Source organism: Impatiens glandulifera, chromosome 1, assembly GCF_907164915.1.
Source record: "Impatiens glandulifera chromosome 1, dImpGla2.1, whole genome shotgun sequence".
Classification (NCBI taxonomy): domain Eukaryota; kingdom Viridiplantae; phylum Streptophyta; class Magnoliopsida; order Ericales; family Balsaminaceae; genus Impatiens; species Impatiens glandulifera.
The window spans coordinates 96796709-96816036 of NC_061862.1; the positions used below are offsets into that span (position 1 = coordinate 96796709).

Here is a 19328-nt window from a genome sequence, read left to right on the forward strand (position 1 = left end):
AGTGGTTTCAATAGCAGAATTAGATATAGAAGAAGATTAAACATTATGAAGATTTCGTCCCATAATAGAGTTTTACTTTTGGTAGGACGCAAACAAGTGTTTCTGTTTGAATAAGACGATATGCGTTGACAATATATGAATAGTTTGTTAGAGAAAACAAATAAAAACACCTAGACGACTGGTCGGAGGCTGATCGGAATCTTTCTCTAGAGAGAACAAAGTGTACAGGGAAGAGGGAGTAGAGATCTGAAAGAAAGTTATTTCTCTTTTTTGTGTGTGTTAATTAATGAAATGCCCTAATGGGATTCATTTTTGGTCAAGCCCGAAACCTCCCCCGTCAGCGCAACTTTGCGGGCTCCAATAAACCCGCTCTCTCTCGACAATCTTCAAACTTGTCCTTAGGCAAGGACTTTGTAAACATATATACATCATTCTCACTTGTATGAATCTTCTTCAAGTTCAGCTCTTTTGCCTCAAGAACATCACATATCCAATAATATCTCACGTCTATGTGTTTGAATCTCAAATGAAAAGCTGAATTCTTCGAGAGATGAATGGCACTTTGACTATTACAAAATAAAGTGAACTTATCTTGCTTTTGGCCCAACTCCTATAGGAACTTCTTCATCCACAACACCTCTTTACATGCCTCAGTAGCTACAATATACTCAACTTCTGTAGTAGAAACGCAACATACTTTTGTAACCTTGATTACCATGAAACAACATCATCTGCAAAGGTAACCAAAAAACCTTATACCGATTTTCTTGAACAACATCACTCGGTATATCAGAATCTGTAAAGCTTTCCAAAACAGGAGTATCTCTACCGAAGCATAAATGTACTTTCGAAGAGCCTCGAATATATCTGAGACTCCACTTAACAACCAATCAATGTTCTTCTCTCGGGTTGGAGAGATACCAACTAACAGCACCAACTACATGTGTTATGTCCGGTCTGGTACATACAATGACATACATAAGACTACCTACGGAGGCAAAAAGTATATTCTTCATCTTATATTTCTCCTTCTCACTTGTAGGACATTGTTTAGAACTCAACTTGAAATGACCTGCAAGTGGAACTGGAACCGGTTTTGCATTTTTTATTGCAAACATCTCAAGTACCTTCTCAATGTACTTCTCCTGTGATAGCCAAGTGTTCTGTTCTTTCTGTCTCTTGTGATTTCCATGCCTAAGATCTGTTTCACTGAACCCAAATCCTTCATTGCAAAAGACTTGTTCAAATCCCTTTTGAACTTCTCAATTTTTGCAATATCTTGCCAAACAATCAACATATCATCAACATAGAGTAGAAGAATAACATGATCATTAATTCCGTATATCTTTATGAAAACACAATGATTAGGAAGTAGTCTTACTGTACACATTTTCTTCCATGAAGGAGTCAAATTTCCTGTATCATTGTCTAGGCGCTTGCTTGAGCCTGTACATGTTTTTCCTCAACCTGCAAACAAGATAATCTTTACCTTTAACTTTGAAACCCTTGGGTTGTTCCATATAGATCTCTTCCTCCAAGTCACCATGGAGAAATGTAGTCTTCACATCAAATTGTTCAATTTCCAAATCTTGACTAGCAGCCAATGTTAACACAACTCTGACGGATGACCTCTTCATAACCGGTGAGAAGATCTCTTCAAAATCAATCCTTTTTTTTCTAATCAAAGCCCTTCACAACCAGTCTTGCTTTGTATCGAGGTTGTGAGATATTATCTTGATGTTTCAACTTGAATACCCACTTGTTCTTCAAAGACTTCTTCCCTTTCGGAAGTTTTACTAAGCCATAAGTCCCGTTCTCTTACAAGGAATTTATCTCTTCTTACATTGCCACAAACCATTTGTTCTTGTTTTTATGAGACAATACTTCTTGATAGGTTTCTGATTCTCCCCCGTCAGTCAACATCACATACTCATTGGGAGGATACCTACTAGAAGGTTATCGTTGCCTACTAGATCTTTTAATATGTTGATCAACAGATGACTATAGAGAACTATCATCATCTTGTTCAGTTTCCTCTGTTGGCTCAACATCAACTAAATGAGTCTCATCAACCTCAACTTGGGCATTTTCCATATCATTAGGCTGTGATTGTGGTGTACGAATCCTACCATTATTAGACAATTCCTTCTTCGTAGACTTTAACTTTTCTTTTTTCTCAAAGTCTTCAATGATCTGATCTTCAAAGAGTACAACATCTCTACTTTTAATGAGTTTCTTGTTAACTGGGTCCCAATATCGGTACCAAATTCTCCGTGGTCATACCCAATAAAAATACATTGTCTCGTATTATTATCAAGCTTAGCTCTCTCATCTTGAGGAACATGAACAAACACTTTACAACCAAAAACTCTCAAGTGATCATAAGAGACGTCTTTACATCTCCAAACTCTTTTTGGAACGTCGATCTAAAGGAGTTGAGGGATTTATCAGATCAACCGTTGTCTTCATTGCCTCTCCCCAAAAGGATTTAGGAAACTTAACATGAGACAACATATATAAGATTCTCTCATTGATAGATCTGTTTATCCTCTTTGCGACTCCATTCTGTTGAGGTGTTTTTAGCACAGTCTTCAAAAGCTTGATCCCATGACTTTTACAATATTCCACAAATGTCCCTCTGTATTCGTCATCATTTTCCGAACGAACACATTTCAACATTTTCCCAGTTTCTCTCTCCACTTCAGCGTGAAACAACTTGAAGCAATCCAATGATTTGTCGTTAGTCTTTAAGAAATAGGCACACACCTTCCTTTAGCAATCATCGATAAAAGTGATGTAATAATGAGCATCACATAAAGTTAAGGAATCCATAAAACATATGTATGTGTGAACCATATCTAGAATATTGGGTTTTCTAGATGGAGATAAACTCTAGAAGGAAACTCTATGTTGCTTACCAACTAAGTAATCTGTGCATGTCTTTAAATCTATAGACTTCAAGCCTTGAAGATCGATTATCTTGGAGAGAACTCGCATGCCATTATGCCTTAAGTGATCAAGTCACTTATGCCAAAGCTGTGCTGAACATACATTAATTGCATTTGCTTCTCCCCCGTAAGACTTAGCCTATGTCACATAAAGATAACCGACTTTCATTACTTTAGCTACCACCAAAGACCCCTTAGTGAGTTTCCATTTTCCTTCACCAAAGTGACTATGATAGCCATCATCATCAAGAATTCTAGTGGAGATCAAATTCATCCGAATATTGGGAACATGTTGAACATTCTTAAAAAGTAGTTTGCAAAAAGTGTTAGTATCCAAACAGACATCTCCTTTTCCAAAAATCTTACACGTAACATGGTTTCCCAGCATTACTAAACCAAATTGTCCACTAGTGTAAGAAGTAAATATATCACAACGATTGGTGACATGATAAGAAGCACCCAAGTCTACCACCCATTGTGTATCTTGAGAAACAAGGTTAATACTATCATTATCGTAAATAATATCGATGTTATTACCATCCACAACTGCAACCTTACTACTTCCATCTTGCTTATTCTCCTTTTGTTCCCGCTTGAAAGATCTGCATTAATACTTCTTGTGTCCCGGCTTACTGCAATGATAACATGTAATCTCTTTTCTCGAGCTGGATGTTCCCCGTGACCTGTATGAACTGTCACTGCGATTCTTTGGAGTTTTACTTTTACTTCTACCCCTTCTCTCGGTCACGAACACCTGACTTGGAGTCGAGAAGCCTTATTTTTTTCTTTTAGCATATTCATTCAATACGCTCTATTTCATCATTTTCAAAGTGAGCTTACCTTGTGGAACATAATTGGTAAATGAAACCACAAGTGTCTCCCAACTATCAGGCAAAGAATTGATCAAACATATAGCATGAAGCCATTCATCAAATTTCATTCCTATCGTAGCCAACTCATTTAGAATACCCTAAAAAGCATTTAGGTGCTCGGACATAGAAGATCCATCTTGATATTTCAACGAGCAAAGCTTTCTAAATAGAAATGCTCTATTTTGAGTGTTGTTCTTCTCATACCACTCATTCAAAATAGTCCACACTTTATGAGAATTAACCTTAGTAGTCACATGCTGATACACGATGTTGTCAACCCATTTCTTGTTCTTACCAACTGTCTTTCTGTCAGCTTCTTCCAATTTACATCTGTCATAGCCTCTAGTTTGCCTTTTTCACCCAAGATAGTGTCTTCATAATCATAATTACACAATAAGTCCTCCATTCATGACTTTCAGATTTTATAGTTGATAGCTATGAGTTTGATCATCGTGTCATTACTACTCAACGATTCTTCCATTTGAATTACACAAGAATCACCACCAAACGAACTCAGGTCTGATACCAATTGTTAGAGAAAACAAATAAAAGCACAGGGTCGACTGGTCAGAGGCTGGTCATAATCTTTCACTAGAGAGAACCGAGTGTACAGGGAAGGGGGAGCAGAGATCTGAGAGAAAGTTATTTCTCTTTTTTTTGTGTGTTAATTAATGAAATGCCCTAATAGACTTTATTTTTGGGTGATGCCCGAGTCTTTGGGTAGTTGTTGAGAAGTTTGAATTGATGTAATTGATATGCAGACCTACATATTTAGATTATCATCTCAATTATTTTTTAGTGGACTATCTAGTTAGAGAGAACACGTTGAACTTTCAATGATCGTAGTCGTTCAATGCGTATCATTCATAATACAATTATTAAGACGCTTTCTGAGATTCGTTCAAGAAAGTCAGTAAAATATGTCTGAGAGTTAATCATTCTTCTCGAGGATTTACGAGCTTGATAACTTATTGAGTATCGTTTTTTATCGTTGTGGTTAAACGAATTTTTTTCATTTTTAATATATATAGACTTTCTTAAAAATAAATAAATAAATAAAATGCATTTTTTACATTTATTTTTATTTTTTTTACGTCCTGTTGAACTTACAATTTGACTGATCTAGAAAGAAAATATAATGTTATATTAAAATTTGCATGTAATTTAGAGTTTGTTTGATTTTGGAACATATATATGAAATTTTGAAATATTTGAATTGAATAACTTATTTGTTTTTAAAATAAATTATTTAAATAAAATAATAAAAACATTCTCAGTGTTTAATATTTTAAAATGTATAAAAAAAAATTATGTTATTACCTATGATTTGAATACTAAGATTAAGAAAGTGATAATGTTGATGTGTTACTAAACTGATTATTTTATAATAAACAATATTGAGATTGACAATATCTTTGACCCCGGTACAATGAAAACTTATCCGGAATATAAAATGAAATATAAGTTCCAACATAATTGTGTTTGTTTGTTTATGTAAAAACTCAAATGATCTATGAAATCATCGAAATGGAAACACTCTTATCTAATCTACATGTATCAGTTATGTCCTACAAGCTCGTGATAACAGTCCTAACAACGGTTTTCCAAAAAAAAATAAAAATAAAAATTGTCCATTTAACAATGTAACTCCAATGGAAAGGAACAATGAATTAGCATAAGTGAAACTTATAATAAAACTAATGTTAAAGTTGTAAGAAACAATATGGTGTTCCAATTTGTTTAATTTTTAGACTAAGTTGTTAAATTTCTATATACATTATAAATATAGTGAAATATTTATAAAATTTTATTTAATATATTCAATATTAATCTATATAAAAGTTTTCAAATAATCAAACAAATGTTCAATTAAGTAAGAATACGTACCCACCAACATTTTGTGTCGAATTATATATAATATAAAATTGATATTTTTAATTCATTAGGAGTTAACAAATTTTTAGTCCTTTTTAGTCTAATTATTAAGCCCATTTGATTAATTAATGTTACTTTTATAAACGAAATTATAATTTATTAGGATAAAAATAATGGTTTTTATTTGGTATAATTTTTTATATATTTGGTATTTAATTGTGAAATTAGTACTAGAAATGAAAATTGATAATATATGAAATTTTATGAGCATAATTGAAGTACATATTGAAATTGATAACTTATTTACTTATTGTAAAATTGAATTTAATATTCTACATAATTATTGATTTTTGACAATTTAATTATTGTAAATTCAATATAAATAACTAAAAATATTATTTTATGTTTTGTCTAACTATATAATTCATTTTATGTATTTATTTAAGTGACACTTATTTTTTTTAAGAATATCTAAAAAAAAATTTATATAAATTTTTTTATTTAAACATCCCTTAATCCGTAAGAATCATATGCATTATGATATAAATTTTGTTTTGTTTTGTTAGGTAAATATGATAAAATTTATTAAATTTTGAAACATTAGTTAATGAATTATATCATATGGTGAAAATAATATTATTAATAGCAGAGCTCAAAATTAATTTTTTTAATAAAATTGAGTATTTATTATTTAGTCAATTATAATTAATTAATTTATCATCTTATACATTATAAAGTTATGTTTAATTTTACATATTAATTTGAAAAATTATGTTGTAGTTTTTTAAAAACAAAAATTAGGTAGGATAACCGCATTGAAAAAATTATAAATATCTTAAGTTTGAGAATGGCACTGAATTGTTGAGCAAGAACACGTGTATCAAACTAGTAAGAATAAATATATATAATTTACAACATTAAAGATTTTGAATAGTTAAATCTCACCGTTTATCAAATAAAATAATAATTATTCAAAATTTGTATTATTATTTTTTTAATAATTTAACTAAATAATCAAATAAATTATTTATTATTTAAAATAAATTAAAACTCAAAATCTCATATTTATATGTTCTCATATAGATTATTATCATCATTTTGGAGAAGTTTTACTTTGATTTTTTTTATTATCATTTCCATTTAATTTTGATTTCAAAAAATTCACACATAATTGTTATATAATATATATTTTTTAATACACTTTTTTATAATAAAATTATATTTTTCTGTTATATATAGACTAATATATTAAAAAGTTATATTATTAAAAATTATAAATAAAATATATATTTAAAATTGTTAATCTTATATAAAATTATAATATTAAAATATCTTATTACTTTTTATTTTATAATAAAATAATTAAATTAAAATATATATTAAAAACAAATTTAATATTCTTTTTAATAATTAAATTAAAAAAAAGTGATGATAGTTTGTTGATAGAATAAGTAATAAATATGGTATTGTTTTTAATATTTGTTTATATAGTAATGTGAGATAGATGGGATCTGATTCTTTGGAGAATGAGGAGTAGTTTGGTGCTGAGGAAAGAATTATATTATTAGTTTTTTTGTTTTTTTGTATTTGCTTAACTATTTTTTATGAATATTTATAAATAAACATGCATACAAAGAATTTTTAAATTAGACAATTACATCTTAAATCAATATCAGGAAACAAATATTCATGTTTTGTTAAAAAAAAATTCAAAACATATTTTAAGCTTAATAAAAAATTACATTTTTCATTTTTATTTTTAATCACATTTTTCATATCAAATAAAAATAAACAATTTTACTTTTCTATTTTACAATTTTCAAAAGTAATTATAATGATGATTAATGATTATAACAAAATATTTTAATAATTTAATTAAAATTAAATAAATATTTAATTAAAATATCTCAAAATCACTCCAACAACATTATATATTAACAATATTTAAATATTTTGTTTTCAATGGTTAGAGATGACAATGCTACACAAATCGAATAACAATTTGTGCAATTTAATTTCCAAAAATTCTCGCTAGTACGGTTTATATAATTCTTAAACAAATTATATAATTCTATAATAAAATTCTAATTTTCAATGTGTATACAGTATTACAGTCTAATATTAAAATTTTATATTACTAACAGAAATAAATTTATTTACTTTTAAATATAAAAAATAAACAAATATAATATATGAAGAAAGAAGAGAGTGTGAGAGAGAAAAGTTTCGCCGCTACCCACAACAGAAGAGAAATGGGCTATGTACAAGAAGCTAGAGAAAATTCAGAGTGATTTGGTGCTGAGGAAAGGACTATACTTGGTTTGTTTGCTTTATTTGTTTTAATATTTTTTATTAATATTTTAAAATAAACATGTATACAAAGAATTTTTAAATTGGACAATTACATTTTAAATCAATATCCTTAAACATTCACTTCTACATCATTACAATTTTATCCAAATTAAAAACGAATATTTATGTTTTGTTAGAAAAAATTATCAAAATATATTTTAATTAAAAAAATCTCAAAATCATTCAAATAAAATGATATACTAGCAATATTTAGATATTTAGTTTCAATAATATTATGGATGACAATGCTGCACAAAACTACCAGCAATAGTGCAATTTAGTTTCCGAAAATTCTCACCTAGCACGGTCTATGTAATACTTAAAAAATTATATTTTCTATAATAAAATTATATTTTTCAATGTTATATAAAGTATTACAGTTTAATATATAAAAAATTTATATTTTTAAAAAATATATATAATTTTTTTTTAATATAAAAAATAAACAGTTATAACATTTGTACTATATAGTATTTCAGACCGAGCAAACAACTTTAAGTCTGGTTCTATTTCATTCTGTGAGGAAGAAAAATTGGGAGAGAGAAAAGAGTAGCCGCAAGGGAGAGAAATGGGCTATGTACAGGAAGCTAGAGAAAATCACGTCAAGAAGAAAGTGGAAGAAGGTATGTGTCGACATCATTCATAAATATATTACTATTTCCTTTTGATCTTGCTCTTTGGAAACTCTTAGGTTTTTGAATTAGGGTTTATATGATGAATTCATCTAATTTGCATTATCTATAGATTGACAGTAATTTGCTTACTGAGTTTTTTCTTCAAATTCATTTAGTCTTGCAATCTAAAAGACTGCAGATTCATCTAGGTCAACGCAATCTCTTCTGTAGAAGCAAACAGAACATTTCTTCAATGCATAAATGCATAAATGCAACTCTCTGTCCTTCATTCTTTGGGAGCTAGGGAATTTTGGTTAGCTCTTAGGGAGGAAGAGACTTGGAGCATGTTGAAAAAAGAAAAAATCTTATTTGTTTAAAAAGATGATTATTTGGGGTTATCTGTGTTCGAATTTAGGTGATAATTCGAATAATTTGATTGATGATGAGATAAGTGCATTAGTAAAGTTGGGCTTAGAAACCCTAGTTACAGAGAAAAATGAAGACCAATAAATTTTGGGTATGGAAAACCCAAATGTCTCAAGTTGGATTCCTACTAAAAATGCTTATTTAGATGTGGGAGATGGGGTGATGCTAGGTTTTGAAAAAAGAAAAGAATAGTATACAAAATAAAAGCTTATTATAGCTCAAACATGAATTATTGGTGTAAATTTTCATAACAATAGAATCCTTATAATTTATAACCATATGAAATTTCTCTTTACATATCATAGAATTGTTAGCATGTGGAATAAGGAAATTGACTCATATGATCATGGATAATGACAGCACTGCGCAGCAAAATGAAGACAAAAGCTTTGAAGGAATGCGGATATTACACTACTGAGTATGCTGAGTGTGCTTCAGGAAGGACACTATCGGTTGTTTGGAAATGTCGGAAACAAGCTAAAGAATTAAATGAATGCCTTCATCAGTTGTAAGTTTCCTGTCTCATTGATTAGCTTTGAATATGAAACTATATTGAAGTTCAGGAAACTGGATCTAGATAGAAAACCGTCTGAATATGTGTCTCACTATGCTTGGTTTCCAAACTTGATCTCATCTTTTCCACATATAAAGAGATACTAATAAAATTTGAGTTTCCCTACAATTTTATAACTGATATATGAAATACTTTACTTTGTTGAAACTGTTTGGATTGGTTTGATTTGGTTTCAGCACAAATGACACTGTCCTCGAAGATATGAAGAAAGACTATGTGCTTCAACAGCAATTTAAGAGCTCATAAGGATCAAATTGATGCAAAGCTTGCATTCAAAGTACTCTTTTTACTTGGTTCTTTTGATATCCTGAGTCCAAGCATTTCCAATTAGTATTTTGTTTACCCATTTCTTGGGACATGTAGCATATTTTCGTTGTAGCAAGAAATGAAGGTACTTTTCCCAACTCACATTTGAAGTTCACAATTAATAATTTACATCCTGATTCTACCCTTAAACCCTAATTTACATTCCTCGCCTAAAGGGTTTCATCATGATTCAAAATTCTAAATAAAAACATTTGGCTTGAAGTGGGATTCATGCCAGGATAATAGACCAAAAATATTCTAAACTGAAGTGGGAGCAATGATAATAGGATTGAAGAAATGAACCTGAGTTAGATTGATTTATTCCTTATTTCAAAATTATGCCAAAATGGAGTCTAGGTCATACATTACATGTACCCTACCAAATAGAATAATGATCTAATCTTCGAAACAGATAACATCTGAAAAAAGATTACCCGAAAGGAATTCTAAGATGGGTGAAAGAGTCTGTTGACGTTTGAAGGGTGTCTTCCCGATACTCAGGTTGAGAAATGGTGGAAGGAAGACATAGCTTTGGAGCAATCTAAGAGATTGTTTATAAAAAAAATCAAAATCTTAAAAGCCAAAATTAAACATTGAATATGAAATGGAGGTAATCTAGTAGGCGAGTAAACATTTCTATACCATTTCGAAAAGAGTAAACATTTCTACCAAGTTGAAAACTCTAAATCCCTTTTCCAAAATACTCCTTTTCATCCAATTTTATTTGTATACACAAATTCTTTCAATATATCTGTAAGATGAGACAACTACTTACAAAGTCTATTACTGAAATTTATTCACCAGAATCGATGTCCTCTTCCTCGGATTCTATCAAATAGGCACTAACACTAACCTTGTTCACAGATCCACCAAATTTCCCAAGCTCTCTTACTTTGATAAATGAACTAGTACTACTACCAGTAGAACCACTATCATCAACTGGTCTCACCTTTGCAGATAATGCATCTACTGCTCCTCTAAGGTTAGCCATAGGTTCCTTAAGTTCTTTCAACTGCATAACAAAATTAAAAGTAAATAAATTTAGTATTCCTGCTTTCATAATCAAAGTAGTGGATCCATTTGGAAACTTGATTAATGATCACATTTGAAAACAGAACTCAGAAATTTGTTGAATGGTTCTCATCTAGACCAAAATCCAGAGAAAGTGTTTACAAATGGGCTAAATGGAAGAAAACACTGACCTTAGATTCCAGCATTATAGAGTAGTCACGAACTGAGACAATTTCTTCCTCTGCTTTTCTGATTAAACTTGAATTATCCGATTGGTGTGGATTGGTAGAATCGCCAACAGCTTCTTCACCGGATTCAGACAACCTACGTAACTCTTTCTCGAGGAGCGACAACTTAGAGCAGCAACATTTTAGAGCTTTCTCATGGTAAGAAGTAGCTAATTCTGTCAACATACCGGATTCCACTCACAAACCGATCTTAAAGTATCTGTATTCTACTATTAAGGTAAAAATACATATAATATCAGATAATTTTACTTTAAAAAAATTCTCAAATGTTAATGGATACAGTGTAGCACTATACATTAAGTCTGGTGGTTGAACTAAACTCTCCATAACCGCTGCTGCCAGTCTATAATCAATGAGGCATGTTTGGAGATCATCTGCAAGAGGAGGATTGAGGATAAAATATATGAGTGGGGGATTTCATCTGAAATCAGAAAGATGCACAAAGCAGGCAGCAGACCTCTATAAAAATTAGCTTCAGCCAGTGCCCACAGAACATTCACATTATCCATGGACTGAGTTCCTCGTTTCTCAACAATTACCCTTGCAATATCCAGTAATTTCCATGCCAAATCTAGCTCAGTTTCTAACTCACCGTTATTTGGTGTATCATCAGTATCAATTTCCATTTCATCATTTTCTTCTTTCTTTAAATCTGTCCTACCACATAGAATTACTGTTAATCTAAATGCAGTAGGGGTCATTTCTATTTAGGATATATCCTAGGCAACTTTTTTTCTTCTCTTTTTTGCAAGAACATAAACATGCCTTCACTTTTTCTTTTTAAAACAGTCTTTCAATATCTCAATAAGAAATTGTTGAACTAACATTATCCTTAGTAATTCACATCAACATCTTTTTTCAAAATCAAACATAGTCATAGGTTGTTCAAGTACCTTATATTAAAAGACTATCAATTTTTCCATTACCAACTTCATCCTCTGAAGATTTTCACTCTTAGTCATAGATTTGTTCATACCAACTCCATTCTCAAGATTATCACTTACAGTCATAAATTATTTTAAAACTTTCTCTAAAATTATCATTTTTTTTATAACCATCTTCATCCTCAAACTTATCACTTATTGTCATAAATTGTTCTAATACTTAATCTCTAAGACTATCATTTTCTTCAATACAAACTTGACTCAAAGGTAAAAATTTTGATTTTTTTTACATTGAATATATTAGAAATCGAACCCACTAATGATTATTTCATTGCCTCATGTCGTTTCTTGACATTTCTTTTACAAGCACGTCACTTTTATTTTTGAAACCTTACTCGATCCTTATCATATTTATCTACATGTCAAAGTAAATAAAATTTACCTATAAATAAAAAATAAATAAGATCTAAATATCTAATTTAATCTAAACAAGGTAACTAAATTAAGTTACCTAATTAAACTATTTTCACTAACTATATAATGAGTGGGTAACATGTAAATGATTCTAAATCAACATAAAATATGTAATTTCTATATTGATTTATTCATATATTAGTTGAAGTAATTGGGAATTAGATGTTCAATCATCTATTTGAAATAGCATGAATTCAGCCCCTAAGTCTAAGGTTCTCAGAAGTTTGGAAATCATTCTAGCTATCAATTGTCTTTTTTGGCCTAGATCTTTCCACAATAATCAAATAACTATTCATGCATAAACACCATTGTTTTTAAGTCAATATGTTGTATATGGAGCAAACCTAAATAGTCTAAAATCAAACAATGGATCTGAAAGCTAACCATTATCTGTTGTATTATCTTCGGCATCAGAACTCGCATCGTTTTCCACATCTACATTATGTACTGGATATAAATCTCCTCTTATAGCCCTACACAGCAATGCATATCCATAGTAATAATATGCACGAAAACATTCTGGAGCAAGATCTCCAAAATGAGCTACCCTGATAAAGTGAAAAATCAAAGAAAAAAGAGATATGAGTTTGTAAATAGTAAAACATAAGGAACATGAGAAGCAGCAAATTAATATGAACTCATGCTTATAATTCTAAAATTTTATCAAAATGATGATTGACAAGAAAACATAGAAATGAAACATTAACTGAATTTCTAGGGCACGACTGTAACATTCTGCGGTTTTCATATAATCCTTTGCGTCTAATGCAGTAGAACCTTTTTCGATCAACACTGTTGCATAATCAAGCGAATTCGAGTGATCTGCAAGCATGTCGTTTTCACCTTCGTCTTCTAGCATATTCTCATAGTCTCCATCATTTCTGACAATGGAAGTTTCTGCAAGATTGCCAAGGGAAGAAAGTTCGACACCTCCATGAATACTCGATGTTGACTTTCCCGACGGAGCTTCGGACTCTTCTTCCTTCTCCGGCGCCACCATGGATGGAGTTGTCCTGAACTTAGTTAACCACACAATAATTTGAAAATGGAAATACCAGAAACAGCTTGAAATCTTCTATCACTCGGCTGGTGGGAAAAAGCGGGAAATTTTGAAAGGAATAATTCTCAACATTATAGCTTTATATAATAATAATAATAATAATAATAATTAAATTTATTTATTTTAAATTAAGATTTAATTCTTGAATTTTTTTTTTAAAGAGATCTCTAATTTAATTCAAAACAATTTTAGTAGGAAGTACTCTATCTAACTAGCATTTAGTCCGTGCATTTGCACGATTAATAATATAAATCTAGCATTTTTAATTTTATTTTTAATCGTTTTAAATTTAAAGGCGGGTTAACCCACAATTCGACCTAAGTATCCAAAATAACCACAGCTCTCGACCCGCCAATCCGGATACTTTAAAAATTAAGCATCATTATATATATATATATAGATTAATTAGTTAAAAAGTTGAACTTATATTAATATTAAAACGTCCCGCGTTTATCAAATTTGGTGTTGAATTTAAAATATAAAGTCTTTGTAGCCTAGTTGGTTAAAGAGTTGTACTTGTTTTGTTAGTTTGCAAGTTCGAAACATACCTCTAGTATTTTTAATTTTATTTTTAACCGTTTTAAATTTAAAGGCGGGTCAACCCACAATCCGACCCAAGTATCCAAATTAACCACAGCTCTCGACCCGGCAATCCAGACACTTTAAAAATTAAGCATCATTATATATATATATAGATATGAATATATAATTCTTTTAGAGAAATAAAAAAAACTTATTATTTGAGGTTATTTGGTTTGAATTTAGTTAATTAATGATAAGATAAATTATTATTTTAAATTCAAATAACTCTTCATCAACATTGATAAAGTTGACATGTTATTCCTAATTTTTAAAATATTCAAGGATATATGATTCTGGTAAGAATTTTTTATTATTTCTATATAATTTATAACTATATTTAATTTTTTATATGATAAAATATAATATATGAAAGATAATAAACTAAATATGACAATAAAATAATTTGAAAACTATATCAATTTTAGCAGTTTTGTTAGGTTTATAAAATTTGTCTATACATACTTTGAAATAATAATAATAATAAAGTAATAGTTAATAATTATTTTCACAATTGCCCACCAGTTTAGTGAAGGAAAATACAGCGGCTATTTCTGTTTTTTCCATTTTCAAATTGTTAGTTGGTTAACGAAGTTCAGGAAAAACCATGGTGACGCCAAAGAAGGAAGAACCGCAAGATTCGCCCGAAGAGGTAACGAGTTCCCATTATCAGGCGAGGAGTTTCCATTTTGGTTCATCGAGTACTCATGGAGATGCCGAACCTTCCACTTTGATAAAGGATGGAGACGACACAATGAAGTTAGAAGATGAAGACGATGACATGCAAGAAGATCATCCAAATACGCTTGAATATGTCGATGTCTTGATGAGAAATGGTTGTACTGCATTAGAACAAGACGACACTTTTACAGCCGTCAAATGTTTCAGTCGTGCCTTAGAAATCCGGTTAATGTTTTTACTTGTCTACTTCATTGTAAATCATTTTCATCACTTGCATCTTGAGGTTCTTGAAAGTCTTGCCTTAGAGAGAGACCTTTATCATTCTTTAATTGTAGCATTTCCTATTCCAAGTTGAAGGAGAAAAGTATGAAAAAAAATGAAGGGTTAAAAATAATTAACTATAAACACATCATGTTTATTTATAAATAAGATCATCTTCCTAGAACACATGATATTCATAATTGTTTTTGGACATGGGTTACTATTCTAAGCTGTGAAACGATGTTTATTTGCTTCCCTGGTTCCTTATATTTCCTTTTTTTCTTTAATTTTTCACTTTGCCAGGGTAGCTCATTTCGGAGAGCTTGATCGCTATAGATATAATGCATATTATTACTATGGATATGCATTGCTTCGTCATGCTCGAGCTGGTGCAAATGAAGATGGTAACAGATAAAAGTAGTTTTTGAGAAGATGGATTTAGATTAACTCTAATTCTATGTGTTGGGACAGGTTTAAAGGAGGAAGAAAATGATGAAATTGATACTGATGATACACCTAGTAACGATGAGGAAGAAACTGACCTGGATTTGGCATGGAAACTACTCGAGATTGCAAGGATAATTTCTGAGAAACGACCAACTAAGTCCATTAATAACGTGTATATTATGTGTGCACTGGGTGAAGTTAATTGTTATAGAGGTTTGCTTCCTGCTTTGTGCAACTTTCTGAATTCAGATGAAATCAATCCCCTACTCATATATTTTATCCTCATTCCTCTTGCAGGTGATCTCATAACTAGCATACAGGATCTTCTTAAGGCATCACACATTTTGGGTAGTATAGTTGAACCAAAATTAATGTGTAGAACTAAAATGTATCCATTGAGATTGTTTTTTTGTATGATTTATGGTAGAATACTCGGATATTATAGATTTTTTTATACCTTAATACTAGAATCCAGATACATAAGGATAGGTATGTGTTTTGAAATGACAACGTTGGTAAAAGTAGCTACATTCTTTTATACTAAAGCTCTAAAATGTTGCTTCTTTGGGTTGCCGATCCTTGTGAGAAACTTATGTAGTTTGTCATCAACAAGAATAACTTTGTCTGAATCAGGTGAAGAAGTTGTTGACGCTTCTACCATTTCACACCAATCTGAGAATTCAAATTCCATCAGTAAATTAGAGAAAAATATTGCCACACTCCGTGACTACTCTATAATGCTGGAATATAAGGTCAGTATTTTCTTCCATTGTGTCCATTTGTAAACAACAATTTTTGTTCTACTTTCAGTATTGATCTCATTTGAACACATAAAAATGAGATACAAATGGGCCAATTATTTGTTTCTTTTAATCTTCTTATGCAGATAAAAGAACTTTCTGAGAATCATAAGATACCTAGAGCTAACCTTGATGAAGCAACTGGTGCATTATATAGCAAGGTGAAACAAGTTGAGGAGAATGTTTCCACCAGTAATAGTACTAGTACATATCTCCAAGTAAGACACCTTGGTAAAGTGGGTGGATCTGTGAAGAAGATTAGTGCTGGCATGTACTCAGATTCAATCCAATCAAGTTCCTCCAAAAAACGCAAATTGGGATAACCTGATACAGAGGAAATCAATTATTCGGGTAAGCCCTCGTGAATAAAGTTTCGCAATAAGTAGTTGTCTAGTAGTATAGATATATAGAACGAAATGTTGATATGAACTAATTTGGAGTATTATGGAAAGGGATTTAATGAATTCACCCTAGTTGATATGCTTTATAGAAATGGTACCTACTCTTTTTGGAAATGGTATAATTACTTCAAATTGTTGTTTTGGTAAATTTGTTTAGTTATAGTCTTTATTACTTATTTGCATTCATTTTTTAATTAGAATTACAAAAGTTGAACAATTAATTTATATATTAGACAATTAATTTATAATTACCCGACCAAGGTAGTTCAGTGATAAAAGTCGGTTTAAGAGACCAAGAAGTCACAGGTTCAATTCCATCTAAAAACGGGAGTCTATGGTTGTGAGGTGTTATGTTAGTTCTCTTTATTTAAAAAAATAATAATAATTTATAATTTATTCACGTGATATATATAAAAGAAAGAATAAGAAGATATAATATGGTTATGTTTAAAATTAATCTTGTGACATTAAAATTTTAGTTTGCGACATTTATTCTTTTATGTACAATTTTGTTATTTGAGTTACCTTATTAGTTTATTTTTAAATAATATTATTTTATGAGTTATTAAAAAACAAATTATTTGAATAAAAATATATTAGTATAAATAGCACGAGTTTATAATTCATAGGTATATTTAATAAATTTTAAGACCCCATGATAATAAATTTGAGAAGAAAATGCAAGAATTCATTATTGTTAGTTTTAGTTTTTGTTAAATTATTTGCTTCAATTCATATTTAAGTTGCAAGGACCTCCTTCAAGGTAATAAGCCCCCTTAAACATTAATGGGTTGTTTAGATTGATCTATTAATAATTGAGTTATTTAGCACAAAAAAAAAATAAAGATATTAATATATAATTATAAAATAAAAATATTTAAGTTAATAATTTAGTTAGGGAAAAGATAGTTACTTATTTTATTATTATTAATAACTAAAACAAAATATAATAGTTTTAACCTCAGTAATAAAATTCTTAGTAGTTAGTTATGAAGAATCAAAATAGATATACAACAAAAATAGTCATTAAAAAAGAATGGTTGAGGTTAAAATTTAAGTCGTTTTTAGCTTTAAATTGCCTTATATATGTTCAAATTTTAATATTTTTTAACTATTTGGAAGGTTTTATGTTAAATGGACTCTTGAGAAGTTAAAGAAGAGATTCATGTTTTTCTATAAAATTAATCAAAATATCTTACACAAAACAAATGTCACATTGAATTGGATAAATAGTATGCAAATACATGTTGGTCTTGGTTTTTATCAGGTTAGTAATAGATTCAATCATTTCTTTTCCTTTTCTACAAAGAACTTGTATATTTGGTAATGTGAAAAATGATATATTAATATTTTATGTAAATAAACTAAATAATTAATAGTGACACAAACATAAAAAAGACTTTAAGTGATGCATTTTTCAATTTTATAAGAGTAAAATTTAGGTCTTTTAAACCATATATTAATAGGACTTGAAATTTTGACAATTAACAAAAACTTTAATTTGAGTTTGATATATAACTCTAATATGTATATTTACTATTTCATTCAGTATTTTTCTGTACAAATATATATCCCACGCTTATTATAAATATTTAAATTTTATATTTTAATTACTTTATTTTTATTATGATAAAATATACAAAATATTATATAATATATGTGCCTAAATATTAAAATTAATTCATAAATAATCATTAATTACTACTTAAGTTTGTGTGATTATTTTAAAATATTTAGGCTTGCTCCTAAAATTTAATTTTTAACTTAAAACCTTGTTAGGGTAGGTTTTAAGCCAAAAACCAACTTTAAGATGTGACATTTTATTGTGGGCTAATTTATATATATATTTTTTATAATGTTTTTAAGTGAGAATTGAATACTGAAATAATATTCAATCTCCTTGACCAAAGGAAAGAAAGTAATAACCTGTTAGTGGATGTGTTATTGTGATAAAACTTAGTTTTTATCTTAAAATTCAACCATAACATTATTAATTTAATCCATTTATTTATCTTTTAAATTATTAAAATTATTCTTTACTTTTTTTAATATAAATTAATTATTAAATAAAAGTCTAGAAAGATAAAAGTATTTTGATCATAACTAAATAAAAATTAATTTTTTCTACTTTTAATCAAACAATAGTTATTTTTTTTAAATCCAAACAAAACCTAAAAAAATATCTACTCAAACAACTATCTCCAACCCACAAACTCATTCTCAAACCCAAAATGCAGTAAACGTCACATCAAACAGTAATTCATCTCCAACCCAAAAACTCATTTTCAAACCCAAAAGAATATTTTTAGAATATTATTTTCTTACACTAATTTTTTAACCTTATTAATATTATCTATATATGTATTAATTTTACATATTTAACCCCAATCTTTTTTCATTCATTTAATAATATTAAATAAAATTAAGTATATATATCAATAATTCATAAACAACAAAAATAATTCAATAATACAAATAAACAAACATATTAAGTATTTTCTATGTTTATTTGTAT

General features: G+C 29.3%; 3 protein-coding genes across 3 annotated transcripts; 2 read left to right on the forward strand and 1 right to left on the reverse strand.

Moving 5' to 3' along the window:
• Positions 1-8530: 8530 nt before the first annotated feature.
• On the forward strand, positions 8531-10102 carry LOC124922425 (uncharacterized protein DDB_G0275933). The gene is made up of 3 exons (XM_047463155.1): positions 8531-8670; positions 9448-9595; positions 9838-10102. The coding sequence occupies exons 1-3, from the start codon at positions 8616-8618 to the stop codon at positions 9905-9907; spliced, it is 273 nt and encodes a 90-aa protein (XP_047319111.1). The 5' UTR covers positions 8531-8615; the 3' UTR covers positions 9908-10102.
• Positions 10103-10760: 658 nt separating this feature from the next.
• Positions 10761-13584, reverse strand: LOC124937588 (nuclear autoantigenic sperm protein-like). The gene is made up of 5 exons (XM_047477877.1): positions 13286-13584; positions 12969-13132; positions 11684-11878; positions 11170-11381; positions 10761-10979 (listed from the first exon to the last, which is right to left on the reverse strand). The coding sequence occupies exons 1-5, from the start codon at positions 13582-13584 to the stop codon at positions 10761-10763; spliced, it is 1089 nt and encodes a 362-aa protein (XP_047333833.1).
• Positions 13585-14830: 1246 nt separating this feature from the next.
• On the forward strand, positions 14831-16735 carry LOC124937596. The gene is made up of 5 exons (XM_047477889.1): positions 14831-15129; positions 15469-15569; positions 15637-15909; positions 16246-16364; positions 16499-16735. Exons 1-5 carry the CDS (start codon positions 14831-14833, stop codon positions 16733-16735), a joined length of 1029 nt encoding a protein of 342 aa, XP_047333845.1.
• The last annotated feature ends 2593 nt before the right edge of the window (positions 16736-19328 follow it).